The sequence below is a fragment of the Aedes aegypti genome, chromosome 2 (assembly GCF_002204515.2).
Source record: "Aedes aegypti strain LVP_AGWG chromosome 2, AaegL5.0 Primary Assembly, whole genome shotgun sequence".
Taxonomy (NCBI): Eukaryota; Metazoa; Arthropoda; class Insecta; order Diptera; family Culicidae; genus Aedes; species Aedes aegypti.
The window spans coordinates 6797734-6814010 of record NC_035108.1 but is presented as its reverse complement, the minus strand read 5'-3'; the positions used below and the strand labels follow the sequence as shown (position 1 = coordinate 6814010).

Below are 16277 nucleotides of genomic sequence, written 5' to 3'. Positions count from 1 at the left end.
ATTTTCATAGAAGTAAACACCCAAAATTTTTGATCCTTGAGATTCTTGGATTTGTTGTGGTCCAAGTGGGCAATTGTTCAGTCGCAAAAATTGTGATTTTGAGAAATTTATTTTAATTTTGGAATAAATACTGTAGTAATTTATCAGTTCCAGAGTAGAGCTAAATTCAGCATCGTTTCTTATAAAAATATTGAGATCATCTGCGTACGCTATGACTCTAATAAAAACATCGTCGATAAGTATTCCTTTGATATTTTTACTTAAACTCATCAAAAGCGGCTCGATATACAGTGCGAACAATGCCATGCTTAATGGACATCCTTGCCTCACAGACTTTCCTATCGGAAACGAATTTGTAAAAAACCCGTTGAACAAAACTTTCTAAGTTGCGTTTTTGTATATTTTTTATAAACAATCAATAAAAACAGTTGGGAAATTAAACTTTTGCAATATAATCCATAGAAACTCGTGGTCTACTCTGTCGAAGGCTTTTTCTAGGTCAACAGAGAGAATTATTCCTTTGAATTTTTTACTTTTGTTCGCTTTCACAATTGGGTCCTAAAATTTTTAATGAAATCTTGTTTTTATTTAATAACACAAAAAAGCATGTTACTGTAACTACTTTAGCAATTTTTCCCGCTCAAATAATGGCTATATCATGTTTAAACTAATTTAAAAATTTGGTCCATAAATGAACTTTGACACTTTTGATCATGTTTGACGTTCGCTTAGTCGACAAAAACACCACAGGGGTTTTAGTTCGACCACTGGGGTTGTTCCTATCTGACATTTCGTAAGGGACACGGAAAACAAAATGCACCCAAAATTTGAGTTTAAGCCAAAGGATGTGACAAAATCTCAAAAAATGTTTTTTGGGCTTAAACCAACGGAAAACATTAGAAAATTGAGTAAACATGTGTTTTTGGCTTAAACTTAAGCGTTTGGCACTCAAATTGGGACAGGGCTTTAGGACCCTATTACATTACGAAGTAAGGTCAAATTTTGAATGCAAGAACTGTCTTCTACACATGCCGATTGTCCCGCTCCTATTTTTTTCATTAAAGGTTTCAATCTGTTGCATAAGATTTTTGTAAAAATTTTGTAGTCCGTATTAAGCATGCTGATCGGCCGTTGATTGTCGAGATCGAATTTATTTCCTTTTTTTGGAATCAGCGTTATTATTCCAGATGTAAACAGAGCTGGAGAATATTCTCCATTTATGAGATAATTATTAAACAACGCAAGCATTTCAGTTTTGATTAAATCAAAGAAAGTTGAATAAAATTGATAATTAATTCCATCCGGTCCGGGAGAGCTATTGTTTGAAGCTTCTCTGATCGCATTTTCTATTCCATTTAATTCGATTGGTTCAGTTAGAGTTCGTTTATCATCTTCAGTTGAAAACCGATCAATGTACTTAAGAGTCTCATGACATTCTTGAAGTGGCCCAGAGTTTTTCTGGAATCTGCTTGAGAAATATTCAAAAATCTCTTGTTTCAAAATTGAGGGATTTGAAGTATTTTCACCATTTACGTTCAACTTCATCAATCTAGATTGTGAAGATCGGTTGATAAAAGACGTGACTTGAAAAAAAGATAGTTTTTCGTCATTGTGCAAAGAATTAGCTTTCAATTTACTCCGAAACCTATTAAGCCTGCTTTGCTCTAGATCCATTAATTTCGATTTTGCAATGTTTAGCTCATCAGTGACGTCGATGTTTAATGCTTGATATTGAACTGCATCATTGAAACATTTATAAAAAAACTTTTCAGGCTATTGACTTGTCGATTCAAATTGAACGATTCATTTTAAAAAAAACCTTCTGATCCCATTTTTTAAATCATTGTTCCACCAAAAACTCAAATTGTGGAACGAATTTCTGTTTTTCAAATTCGCATTATAAGTTACAAATTTTTCTTTTATGTCTTCATCACCTAAAAGATTTGAATTCATTCGCCAATATCCTCTGCCATAAAAGTTAATCTGGTTGATGTCTTTCACAGAAGCTGTTAAAATCACACTGTGGTGGTCGGAAAATGAAACAGCCACCGTATCATTTTTTTTACCTGCTCGATAAAATTCTTGGAACCGTAGAATCGATCGAATCTAGATTTTGAATCTCCTCTAACAAATGTGAAAGTTCGCCCGTTTCCTTTTAACAGTTGAACATCGAATAAATCTAACTCGTTAACTAACTTTTTCAAGCCATTGCACAGGTTTTTCACAGAACTTGATGAGTCGTTTTTGTCAATAATGCAATTAAAATCACCCAGAATGATATTCTCGTTGAACTCTCCCAAGTGAATCAAAATTTCATGAGTGAACAGGGTTTCCCTCTCTTTCTTAAACTTGGAACCTGAGTGTGCATACACGTTTATAAAATTCACTCCGTCTATAACACAGGAGGTCATACGACCATTAGTGTGCATAACTACATTTGAAAATTCGATATTTGATCGTACTAGTATACCCGTTCCTTTCCCGTCTGTACTGATGTTGATTAACGCTCTGTATGTTGGTATAAAGGTAAAGTTTTCAAAAGCTACCTCTTGCATGAAAATAACGTCCAAGTCGTTATTCCACACGAACTCTTTAAAAAGATGTTGTTTGACTTTAGTGCTTATTGCATTCAAATTTACAGTGGCCATCTTTCTAATGTATGACATGATCACTAACAAATCAGATGGAAGCTAGGCGAAGATCAAATCTGCGAGAAAATCAAAACCTGAGAGATACTAGTGCGAGAAGGCATACTGCAAAGGTTAACAAATGTGAAGACCAAACAGTTATCACATCGGGAGAAACCCGTTTCCCACTCTAATTCATTTGCCGTGAGTTACTCCTAGAACTGCGGCGTGAGTTACTTCGAGATCGAATACCAGGCACCTCCATTGAATTTTTTTTCCTCCTACCTCGTCCCTTTCTGCTTACTACTTCCATGTCCGAGCTATCGTTTTCAGACGTGGACAATGGTCCCCGTTTCAAACTGTTCTCCTCCTGGCCGGAGCACGATACACCGCTTGTCTTCGGTTCGTTTGCTCTGCTGCTCTCCGGTGTTTCACCATTCGTCTCTCCTACACTCATCGACGCTGCCTGTTCCTTTGTTGCGGTTTCGGCCTCTGCCGATGGAGCCTCTCGTGCGCTTGGATGCTGTGGAACGCTGAGCACCGTCATCGAAGTTGGTGCGGTATTTACACTCTCGCGATCCTCAAATTGGCCGTCACCTGACTGTAGAGTCTGCTGTTGACCGATCCCGATGAACCGGCATCTCTGCAATCTGCCAGCTTAGGGCAATCTGATTTGTTGTGACCTTCTGCTTTGCAGAAGAAGCATCTGTTCTTCAGTCCATCATAATATAATCGGACACGGAAGTGGCCAACGTAAAAGTTTGCCGGTATTTCCTTCTGTATTTCCATATGCACACCTCTCACTCCGCTAAAAACAGGGTATCCATAGTCGGTTGGGTACTTCTCACGCACGTGTTGTCTGATTCTGCCAAATTGCCCTAGCACCGCTGCAATGTCCTTATCATCCGCTTCAGGGGGTAGATTGAAAATCCGTATGTACTTAAATTGCCGGCAGGCCATCTCAAGCTGAACCTTGGTCTTTTCACCATCCGCATACTGGAACCAATATTGATCCTCCATCGATCTACTGAATCTGTTGAAGCTTGTTTCGTTGATAAATTTCACGTAAAACCGTTGGTCATTTTCGTCCTTATACACTGAATGCACGTCAGTTGCTGGAATTTTCAGTACTCGCATCATGAACCGTAAAACATCCAGGTGAATTGGCATCTTTGCACCTTGCGAAAAAGCAAGTTTCAACGTGTTCTTTCTGGTTTCCATTTTTATCTATTCGATGAATAGATTCCGCTTGAACAATAAACAACAACAAAATCACACAAAGTGTGAGCAACTGTTTAATACTTGACCAGCACTCTCGAGTACGTGTTCACTCAACGGCGTCCGAGTATAAACTGGAGTTCAAATATTGCATAGAGAAATTTTAATAGTTTCAACCTAAAATATACAAAATTTAGCCTTAAAATTACAAATGATCAAACTTAAACATTTAGAACCAAACTAGCAAACTCTATGCTCAACCAGAAGTCCAAATTTTAGTAAGATTCAATGGAATCATGGCTGCATGGGTGTTCTGATAGATGCGCAGACTACAAAGCTAAAGGTACTACCTATCTGAGTTTGATCCACAATCTTCTATTAGTGCAAATTTCTGTGGGGATTATTTTTTGTGTCATATGTTATACGAATGCTGGTATTGCTATAACTTAGTATTGATAGGCAGTTGAAATCTATATAAAATGTTGTTTTAGTTCATGAGTCACGTTTCTAATTCAAAATTTCATGGGAGCAAAAAAAGTTACGATATATCGTGTTACGCTATATCAAGGTATGACTGTATTTTCAAATTTATGTTTGAACGCTGCAAAAAATGATAATATATATAATAAATGGGTATCAAGATCGCATAAAATCAATAGATTTAGAATTATGAATTATGAACTAATAGGTGTCCGGAACAAGAGGATCCCCCCTAAGCAAAAATAATAGTCATCTTTCAAATAATCAAAATGACGCTATTTGGGAAGTCCAGTTTACCTTAGCAATCAGATTCGGAGCACCTTCTTCTACTTTGATTGGCATAAGTTTCAACATTGATTGATGATGAAAGCAATGAAGTAACTTTCAAAAGAAATTTCATCACCGTTGATGGAAGTTAAACAATACATTTTCCACATATCCACGATGTAATTTCCCAGAGTATTGAAAAAGTTATAACTATTCAGAATTGAAATTGTTTTAACCAGATCAAGATCAGTGAATTTCAGAACATGCAAATGATTTTGAAAAAGGCTGTAAAGCTTACATTTTTCATAAGTGTTGATATATTTCATGAAAATTTTGATAACGATAGAAAACCTTGACCATGATCTATCGCGTTGTGAAAAATCACGTGGATCTAAATAGCATACATAATTTGCTATTAATGGAATTGTCAGTAAAGCAGTCTAATACGCATAAAAACATTTAGCATAAGAAAATTTTCATTCAAGTATATGTAGCATGTTAAGCAAGGCATATAATTCGTTTCTTACCGACTCTTCTCACGAGACATAATGTCCTTGCATTGCATTCAATCCAAAAACAATCTACAATATTTGTCACTAAATTTGACTGAACTGAAACAACGTAATTACGGAGAACAAACAAGCCGAAATCTCCCCAAATATGCATCCAGCAATCTCCGACGGAATTTCATCATTATCACACCCCTAATCACAAGCGCAATGATCCGCACTGATTATGTTACACTTCTGTTAGCTGCTATCTACTGGCTACTGCTTAGTGAATGAGAGTAAGTCATCGACTCGCCACTAGGTCTTTGTGTCACAAGTGGCGATCGCTACTCGAAAGGAACAACCCCGATCCGAATCCCCAGTCGATCGGATCCGAACGCGTCAATCACAGTTAATTGCGACGTTTTTTCCATTTCTACTTTGTTGAAATCCCCTTAACAAGCAGTAGTCAATCAACCGTACTGGGTTGAATGGTATAAATCTACTACTTGGAACGTGGCTCCCATTCAGTTCTGTCCCATTGATCGCCGAGGATAGAACTCGCGGAAGCACAGTGAACAAAGTGATCAACTTCCTATTTCTTCTTGCTCAATAGCCAACCCTAAAGGAGGGAGGATCCTACATCATGGAAGGACACGAATCTGCCGAAGCGAAGAATGTCAGCATCATCTTTTCGCCGCAACAGGAGGAAGCCGGTGCTTTGGCCAAGATGCTGAAGATCTTCGACGAGCATAGAGTGAACCTTCTGCATATCGAATCCCGATCGTCGACTCGTGGGCCCGGATATGAGTTCATGGTTGAGTGCGACAGCAAGAGCCAGAACCTGAGCGCAGCAATTGAAGCCGTTCGGGATCAGAGTGACTACTTCAACATCATCTCGCGCGATTACAAGGATAATGAAGGTATGTTTGAATGCTACCTGTTGTTGAACTTTAACTAACTTAAATGTGTGATTTTTATCGACAGCTACCGTGCCTTGGTTCCCACGTCGTATTCGGGATTTGGATCGCTTTGCCAATCAAATTTTATCCTACGGAGCAGAACTGGATTCTGACCATCCGGGATTCACCGATGAGAAATACCGCGCCCGTCGCAAATACTTTGCCGACATTGCGTTCAACTACAAGCACGGTCAACCGTTGCCACATGTCGACTACACCGAAGAAGAGGTCAACACTTGGAGGGTGGTCTTCCAGAACCTGACCAAACTCTACCCGACGCATGCCTGTCGGGAGCACAACCACGTGTTTCCTCTGCTAATCGAGAACTGCGGCTACAGGGAGGACAACATCCCACAGCTGGAAGACGTGTCCAACTTCCTGAAGGATTGTACCGGTTTTACGCTTCGTCCGGTTGCTGGCCTGCTGTCATCGCGCGATTTCCTCGCCGGCTTGGCGTTCCGCGTGTTCCACTCGACGCAGTATATCCGTCACCCGAGCAAGCCTCTGTACACCCCGGAACCGGACGTATGCCACGAACTGCTTGGCCATGCGCCGCTGTTTGCCGATCCTTCGTTTGCACAGTTTTCGCAGGAAATCGGATTGGCTTCGCTCGGAGCCCCAGATGAGTACATCGAAAAGCTGGCCACGGTGAGTAACTGAAACATAGTGGATAGTTACGTGTGTTCTTTTGAATTATGGGATTAACGTGAATGGACTGAGATGAAAGATTTTCTACAAAAATCCTAGGCCAATAGTAGAAAGTTCAAAGTTAATCTCACTTGAGACTTATCAAAAATATGCTGAATTACTGAGATCTTCACTGTTCCTGTTGAAAAATTATATTTGTGCGAACTATTGAGCTCAGTGTATAGAAGTTGAACAATTAATTATTATTTACAATTATTACAATTATTGAATGGAAATATACAGAAACGTAATTTTATATGCACGATTTGGAAAAAAATGTGGTGTTTAACAATTGGGGTATGAATTTAGACAGATCAATTGGCGACCTTCGATTTTTAGGCTATTTTTTATACTCATTGTAATTCGCAACTCATAACGAGCCTAATGGTATACGAATATGATATGAGGAACCGTTCTCCGTTCTGTTACCATTTACTGCAATTATAGTTTTTGTCATGATTTATTTTCGTATCTTGAAAAAACATTGTTGGTGGAGCAATAGGGTCCTAAAACTTTTGATAAAATCTTGTTCTTAATTAATAACACAATAATATCACCCAAAAATAAAAAGCGTTGAACTTTACTACATGTAGCAACTACTCAAAAACAAAATCCACAAAGTTAAATAATCTTTTGGTATTAATAAAAAAAACCTTTCGAACATGTAGTATCTACTACTTTCGAAAATGTGCAGTGACTGATGCTGCACGTTAAGAAAATTCCATTCAGTCTTCGCCAACGCCAGTACTTGATGAATTTTAGCTTGAAATCTATGAAGAGATCTTGAAATTACAGCTATCAAACTAAGAACCACACATTTGCTAGCACCGGTATTGATATTCTAGTGAAATTGTGGTAGAATTTTTAGGCTCGTGTGTGTTTTTTAACAGCATGTTGAATTCCGGAAATGTTAAGTGTTTCTGTGATATTCTCGTTATTTCGGTGGGGTTTCTGATAGTATCCTTGGAATTTGTAGAATTTAGAATGTAGAGATTTTTATGAGAATTGTAGTGACTTCAATGAGGATCTCGCCCACAACACAAGGGTTCCCTCTGAAATTAATAAAATTCTTATCGATTCCACAAAAAACCCCATTGAAATCTAGAAAATATTTATCGACATTCAAAAGGTTTGTATTAAAGCTTTGCTTTGAAATTCCAACGGAACTGGAGATCAACGGAATCTTAAAGGTTTTTACAATAATTACAAAGATTGGTTTCAGAATTCCAAATATTCACACAATAATTAGCAGGAATCCAACCAAAATCTCATAGATTCTACCGAAATGCTAAACATTACATATACTTTGCAATTGGATTAAATGGACAAATTTATGTGAAGTTTTGCGAAAAAGTGAGTGTCGAACTCACGACTCCCTGATCTCTAGTTAGTTGTTAAACTTCCACTCGGTTGGTTAGCTGTAACCCACGATTCATAATTAAAAACAAGTCATAGATTCTTACAAAAATACCGTCTCAAAGACAGACCCAGAATTCCAAGAGATTAATAACCGGAATCCCATTCTCACCCCAATTCTAGAGTTTTTACCAGATTTCTAGTATTTCCGCGATATTCCTAGAAGGGCTTTTGAAATACCAGAATTATCATTAAAAATCCGACATCCCTATCGGAATCCCAAAGTTTCTAGAGAAATTCCGGAATTCCAAATGAAATCTGATATTCTGAGATGTCAGAATTTATACGTAAAATTCAGAGTTACGTTATAAATATCTGAATTCCTACCGACATTCCAAAATTCCTAGAAAATAATGCCAGAATTCACACGGATATTACAAATTGCTACAGCCGGTAATCTTACCGGAATCTCAGAATTGGAGGGGCGAATGTTTTCGTAACCTAAGAATTCCTAAGCAAAACTCAATGCCTTCCGAAATATCAAAACTCATATTGTTTTCCTATGATTTTTACTCAAAAGTTAATTGTTGCATTCAATTCCGCAATCTTAAAGCATGTATAGCAACCTCTGAAGCTAACTACCAGTAGCTTTATAGTAAATGCTACCTTTATTCATAGTATGTTCGAAAGGTGTAGAATGGAAAATGACACAAACATGTTCCACTCGTGTTCCACATATAGCGTTTACTACCGAGAATGTAGTAAACTCAACTGTACTACATTTTATTCATACCGCCCAATAGAACGTGTTCTTGCTACTACTTTGGATTTTCCGCTCAAATAACGGCTACATCACATTTAAACTTCAATTTATAGAATTGGGTTCAAATTTGAACCTTGACACTTTTGATCATGATTTGTCGACAAAATCGTAACAGGAGGGCTGTTGTTAATCTCTACTGGCCGTTTCTTTGGTGAGTTGAGATGCGATGTCGCGCTACTCGATAAGTTGTTCATCTGCAACAGCCAGACAGCTCACCAATCCATCCCGAGGTGGTTCGTGCTGAGTTGTGTAGGATAGCGAAAGAAAGAAGGCGCATAAAATACCTCAGGCGCATATTTTTAAACGGAATGAAACTGCCACTCGATTTAAAATGACCGGTTGTTGATTTTATTATTATTCTCCTCCTGAAATCAAATCAACTCCAAACTAAATTCGTTTTTTCATTTTTACTGATAATTTTTGATAAAATATAATTTAGGAATTTCTCATCAAATAACAAATATACATATGTATATCCTTAATGAGAATGGGGCTCTATTCTTAAGACTTTTATTTAATTAGGTTGTGCAAAAACTCACCTGAAAAAAAGATTTATAGATTAATTGCAATATTGATGTTACGATTTGCCTTCACAGTAAAATCCAATGCTACACAAGAAATTGATTCGAAGCATAATATTGTTATACATGTTTTAAGAAAAAAAATCCTTAAGTATACATGAGGAAATTGCTCTACAATCTTTTGTTAAATTCTCCTAGGATTCCTCCCTGAATTCCTCTTGATTTGTTCCAAACCCTTCGGGATTGTTCTGGAAATCTTAGGATTATTTCTGATATATCTTTATTTTTTCTGTAAGCCCCCGTATTTTTGAAGATATCGTTCTGAGATTCTTCCAAACAATTTTATAGGACCCTTCCGGTATTACTTCTGTGATTCTTCTGGGCATATTTTTCGGATTGTTGCAGGAATTTCTCTGTGATTTTAGCGTATATCTCCTTGGGATTCCTTTTATAATCCTGGAAATTAAATTCTTATATTTTTTTGTCGTAAATATTACGGAAGTTTCTACAGAAAATCCTGTTGAAACTCTATTGGATGTTGGAAGACTTCCTAGGGCTTTTATAAAAATTCTTCTGGGATTCCTCCGTTTCTAAGATTATACCGGTAATACTCATGAGATTCTTCAAAAATACCTCTGTAATTTTTTCGTCAATATTCTTCTGGGGCTCTTCCTAAAATCCTTTAGGAATTCTTCCGGATACCTTTGGAGGCCTTTTTCGGAAAACTTATGGGATTCTTTAGGAAATCTGTCTGAGGATTCTCTGAAAACTTCCTACTAGAATTTTTTTCGAAGATTCTTTCATAACTTCCTCCAAAATTACTTCTAGAATGCTTCTGGGCATTCCTCCTAAATGTTTGAAGACATCTTCGTGTGATTATTCTTTCAAGTATCTCCATAGGATTCTTCCGGGATGTCTGCTTCATAATTCTTTGAGAGATACTTCCGGATTTTGTTTTTCAAGAATTATTCCTACTCTTCGGCAAAACCTTTGGAGATTCATCCGGAAATACAGTACCATCAAGATATCATTCATGCTATCGGAACTTTTCCTGGGATTCTACCGTGAATCGTTCTGGTTTTTTTGCGGAAGTAACATTGGGATTCTTCAGACAATAGTTCTATAGGACTCTTCCGAATATCTCTCGGGAATTCTTCTAAAAAATCTTCTGGGACTTTCTTAGAGTTGTACAATGCTATCCAGAAAAATTCTTGGATAATTTCCGATATAATCACAGAGAGATTTCTGAATGAATTTTGGGAAGATTTCTGGAAAATATACTTATGGATTTCCGTAAATATCTGAAAGAGTCCCATGAGGATTTATTGAAGAATTTCAAATAGGGTTTTATAGTAATATCCAAAAGAATCCCAGAAGTTATTTCAGAGGAATCCATGTGATATTTCCAGGAAATTCCCAGGGCTTTTAGAAAAATTCTATGAGACATCCGGAAGAATCCCCTGAAATACACCGGAATAGGTCCAGAGCGATGTTCGACCTCCAGAAAGATTTACGGAAGAACAAACGGAATTTCCGGAACAATTTCAGGACTCAGTTATCACGTGAATTTCAGGGGAAATTTTATAAGAATATTAGAAATTTTATAAGAATATTAGAAAGATTTACGGAAGTTATCTTAAGAGATTTCCATTTGAACTCAAGAGGAATTGTCTGAAGATTCCACCAAGAATTTTAGAAATGGTGAATCACAAAAAAATCAAAAACACTTCCGGAAGAATCACAGAGAGATTTAATCAGAATTCCAAACGGATATTTAAATATTTCCCAGAAAGGTTTCCGGAAAAACTGAAGCAGGATTTCCGTTAGAATTGAAAGAGGATTTCTAGAAAAGGGCCAGAAGGATTTCCGAACAATTTCTGAGGAGTTTTTGGAAGAATTTCTGAGATGGATTTCCAAAAATAAGATTGTCAAATAAATCCCCGTGAGATATCTGAAAGAAATTCCGGCCAGGATTTCCGAAAATATTCCATATAGATTTCCGGAAGAATTCCTAGAATTTGAACGAAATAATCTGATAGTGACAGAACAGTTTTTTTTACTACAGTATCAGACGGATTTCCAGGAGAATCCCACAATCTAAGGACATTTACGGAAGAATAACTGATGGATGAAATAATTTAGATGGATTTCCCGAAGAAATCCTTAGGGATTTTTGTAAGGAACCCCGAAAAATTTCTGGAAAAAATCTTCAAAAGATAATCAGTAGAATCACAGATCTTTTTAAAGAATTCCATATCTCTGGAGCAATCATAGAAACATTTTCGGCAGAATTTCAGGGAAATTTTACGGATGAAAGCCGTAAGATTTCCATGCAAAACCAAGAGGCATTTGTAGGAAAATCTAAGAGAAAGGAAGATTTTTTGAAGAATCGCAGAGCGATCAGAGAGATAACTATAATATTTTCAGAAGGATTTCCGAAAGAAACCTAGAGGCTTTCCGAGGGATTTTTGGAGAATCCCAGAAAGGCTTTTCTGAAGAATCCCACAGGTATTCTTGGAAGATTATCTGTAGTGCCATAAAGAAATGGCAAGAGGAATCCCAGAAGCATTTCCAGAATAATTCAAAAAGGATCTTTGGACGGAACAGCTCCAGATAGGTTTATGAATGAGTTACAGAGGGATTTCCTGATAAATTTCGGAAGGATTTCATATAAAGGGTTCAAGATATATTTCTCCTTAAGCCATGCACCAATTTTAGTACCAACGGCTTCAGTTTAGGCTAGAAATTTATGTTTACACAACTTTTGAATGTTTTTTGTTGGTTTGAGTCCAAAAACAATGTTTACGGTTTTTGAGATTTTGTCACACCCCTCGTTTTAAATTTGTTGGGTGTATTTTTTTTCCGTGTCCTTTCCGAATTGCCAGATAGTATAACAACCCCAATGTTAAATCTCAAGCCCCTTTGGTGTTTTTGACTACTACAGGGTGTCCGCATATTATCCGTACAAACTTTGAAGACATGGCTCTATACAATCAAGCATAATAAAATCAATATTCTTGCATGGTTTTAACCATTGGCTTATTATATTCTTAAGAAGTAAGTTTGACATATTTCCGATTTCAAATAATTGCAAAACCAACCCAAATGTATTGAGGTGTCTTAAAGGGAGCTGTTTTCCGAGCTTTATGACGGAAGAGAAATGTCCATAGAACTCACTGGATTTGAACCGTACAATTTTCTATTTCCAGTCTAACTTGAAGCCACTAACCTGCAGATTTCTTCAAATAATAATGAGACATTTGGATTTATCTCTTTTAGGTTTTAGGGATAACACATCTCCAGTATGACTAGCGGCCCTCAGGAAAAACGTCTCCGAAAAATTTAAATTTGCCTATCTTAGTAACAAGCAATCATTTCGGAATTTTTTAAATTTGTATTTTGTGTTAACATATAGATGTATTATAAAAGGTACATGGACATTAACTTTTCATTGTTTTCAATGCAAGATCATCTTTCAAATATTTTGCTGTTCGGATAATTTGCGGACACCCTGTAAGTGAACGTCAAACATGACCAAAGGTTTCAAGGTTTATATTTCAACCCATTTTAAAAATCAAGGTTCAAATATGATAAAGTCGTTATTTGAGCTAGAAAAATTGCTAAAGTAGTTGCAAGAATATACTCTTTCGTGTTAATAAAGACAAACGAGATTGCATCAAACATTTAAGGACCCTATTGAAATCATATTTTTCTCCCGTCACAAAAAGTGCAAACTTCTTCTCTTGCCAGAAGCCTCAAGAAATTGCAATCGGTAATATATCGGACAAAGTTTTGATATTTTTATTGAATTTTTGAGGAAAGAATCCCCATGAAGAATTTCCTTCAGTTTGATGATCAAAGATTTGAGTTCAGAAGCCATTTCAGATGGTACATATATTTCAAAATAAGTCTGAAAAAATACATAGCCAAATTTCTTGATGAATCCATAAAGAGAAAAAATGCTTTCAGAAGTTTTAACAAAAATTTCCATCAGAACGTTTGAAAAACGTTTGCAAGGTTTAGATTAAAAAAAACAGGAATGCCTCCCAGAACTTCTTATTACAATTTCACCGAATTTCACCTGTATGTAATCCTGAATTCTGAAACTATTCAGAAGAAAGCTACCCGGAAAATTCTAAAAAAATTGTTCTAAAAATATTCAAACTTATAATTTTTGGAGAGCCAGATATCCGTAGTGGTAAACGCGCATCTATTTAGTAAGGCCAAACTGATAAAAGATTTTGGTTTTATTATGAAAAAGTGCTAAGAGTGGCAACAACGCTTGAGTCACATTGAAAAGTTATGAGTCTTCATCAACCTTTTGCAACATTTTGAGCGTCGTGTAAATCAACGGTGGACTTCCTTGGAACCCACTGAAAAATCTTTAACTTTATGAAAGATATTTTAAAATCATTATTTAATCCCTGGAAACCTTTTAAGCCCTTTGAGATTGCTTCTGAAGTTCTGATCCAATTTCATCATTTACTTCATCTACAATTCTTTATCACATAACTCAATACTATAGAAGTATTATTTGAAAAGATTTTATCAGACCTGTTCGAGACATTACTTGTGAAGTTTATCCCAAGAGCTCAACGTAAAGCTTTAGCAATTCATTTGGAAATATTTATAATGATTTTGTTCGAAATACTCTCATAAAATCTATGATAAAAGATTTCCTAATACAGATACGTTCAATTTGTCGAAAAAATACGCAGGACTATTCTGAGAATTCTGTAAAAACAACAACGATAAATTTCTGAACTTCATGCAGGATTTCGTGAAGCTTCTCCTGCCCTATCTCATGAATTACGCTAAGAATTGTGCATGCTTTAAAAGCATGAACAATTCTATCTGATTAGAAGTAATTTCCGGAGAAATTCTTTCGAATATAGTTTCTATTTTTCTAGCTCACATTTTCCATATCATTCAACAAATCATGTACAAAAAAAATTGCAAGCGTGCTAACTTCTACCCTATGTTCATCTTTTTTCAGTGCTTCTGGTTCACGGTCGAATTCGGTCTGTGTCGCCAAAATGGCGAACTAAAAGCCTACGGAGCCGGCCTGCTATCGTCCTTCGGTGAGCTCCAATACTGCCTGTCCGACAAGCCTGAACTCCGTGAGTTCAATCCCCCTCAAACGGGCGAACAAAAGTACCCCATCACCGAGTACCAACCAGTGTATTTCGTGGCCAACAGCTTCGATGAGGCCGTGCAGAAAATGGTGGCCTACGCCAACACCATTCCTCGTCCCTTCGGCGTCCGATACAATGCCTACACCCAAAGTGTGGAAATCCTGGACTCCAAGCCGCAGATTTCGAACCTCATGCGTAACATCCACGGCGAGTTCGAGATCCTGCAGAATGCTTTCAAGAAATTGTAGAAGTGGAGCAGCTGTAGATGCTAAGTTTTAAACAAAATACTCTTAAGATTACACCCATCACAAATAGGAAATTGTTTTAGAAACGCAAAATATATATGAATAAGACTGTGCCAAACGATTGAAAACAATCCCAGCGAGTAGATTGTGTTTGCAATCATCCGAAAACCGCCAAAACAGGAACACAACGCAATTACCTCGAAGTGATAACTCCCCAGTAGTCGAAGCGTGTGGAAAGGCGTGTAGTCAAAGTCATCGAACCATGCACCGGCAAGAGATTGTAGCGCGCTCTGCCATCGACACCACAAGACCAAGGTCAATGCTGTTTGCTAATTACTGATTTACTGTACAGAGCGTAAGACGGGAGGCAACTTCTTTTCAGATTATGGGGCCGCGTTCCGATCATTTTCAGTAACAATCCATTTACGTCAAGCCCTCGTAAAATTGTTCGTCCATGCGAATCGCCAAACTAAATTAGGCATAGCGATAAGACTCAGTGCCATTCAATAGAACGGATCCTCTATCGCACTCGTCAATTACTTGTCGGGACATTTCGAAGAATCCTACCAAATAAATTCCCCTGGTGTTTTAGTTACGGCGGGTTCTCTTCTTTCAGCTTCGTCTACACTGACTATTTCCACATACATAAATACAACTGATTGCTATACAAAAAATGGTATCCTCTTACAAAAACGTCATTCGCTGCAAATATCTAATGCGTACACAAATTTCCGTACGAAAATATACACATCTGGTGGTGAATTGTACCATAAGCTCGTGGTTTCCTTTTTTATTTAGACTCTATTAGCTCACTGGAATGGACTCGTTATCACGTGATTTTCAAATGGAACATCGAATTGGTCAGGCTTTGAATGCCTTTCTCGCTAATTACGTCGTTCGCCCAATCGGAACTACAGCTTGGGAATAAATATCTATAACACTATATTTACAAAAATTACATCTCCCTGTAAAAATCCGTCAATGAGTTGGGAATTGTTTATATTCGATGCCGGTTTGTAGCTACATTCATACACTTGTTCCTTTAGTATGATCCCACTCGTTTGATGTAATGAAATCTAGCAACAATATTCGGTGTGTCTGCTTATAAAAATATGTTTGGGTTTTGTTAAATGTATATAACATCTGGAGCCTAAACATGTTATTATTATTTTTATTGTGATTGGCATACAAATCCTTCTGTGTTTAGCACACTACACATCGGGTGGTTGTAACTTGATGAGATTGATGTATACTATGACAGCGATATATGTTTTTAATGCCCAAACGAGGATATTATCGTTCTTATTCTATTGGCTACGCAGAGGTTGGTTGAGAAAATGAATGTCAAGCTGAGAATCTGGCTCTGTTCCTCAACTGGGAAGTTACGCCAGAGAGAAAAAGAATGCATTCTAATAACAGTACGAATCGGACTCTCGTACACAAATTCGTACGCCGTCTTGGGAAAACC

The 16277-nt window shown here is 37.1% G+C and overlaps 1 protein-coding gene across 2 annotated transcripts in view; it reads left to right on the top strand.

The window, feature by feature from the left end:
* The window catches only part of LOC23687449 (protein henna), a 90610-nt gene extending 75664 nt beyond the window's left edge, over nt 1–14946 (top strand). The window contains exons 2-4 of one of the 2 annotated variants that reach the window (XM_021839842.1): nt 5697–6003; nt 6068–6690; nt 14426–14946. In XM_021839842.1, the coding sequence (XP_021695534.1) occupies nt 5697–6003; nt 6068–6690; nt 14426–14812 (1317 nt within the window). In that variant the 3' untranslated portion in view covers nt 14813–14946. The remainder of the gene's footprint in view (nt 1–5696; nt 6004–6067; nt 6691–14425) is intronic. The other variant, XM_011495372.2, reaches the window with a different exon arrangement.
* Nucleotides 14947–16277: the final 1331 nt, after the last annotated feature.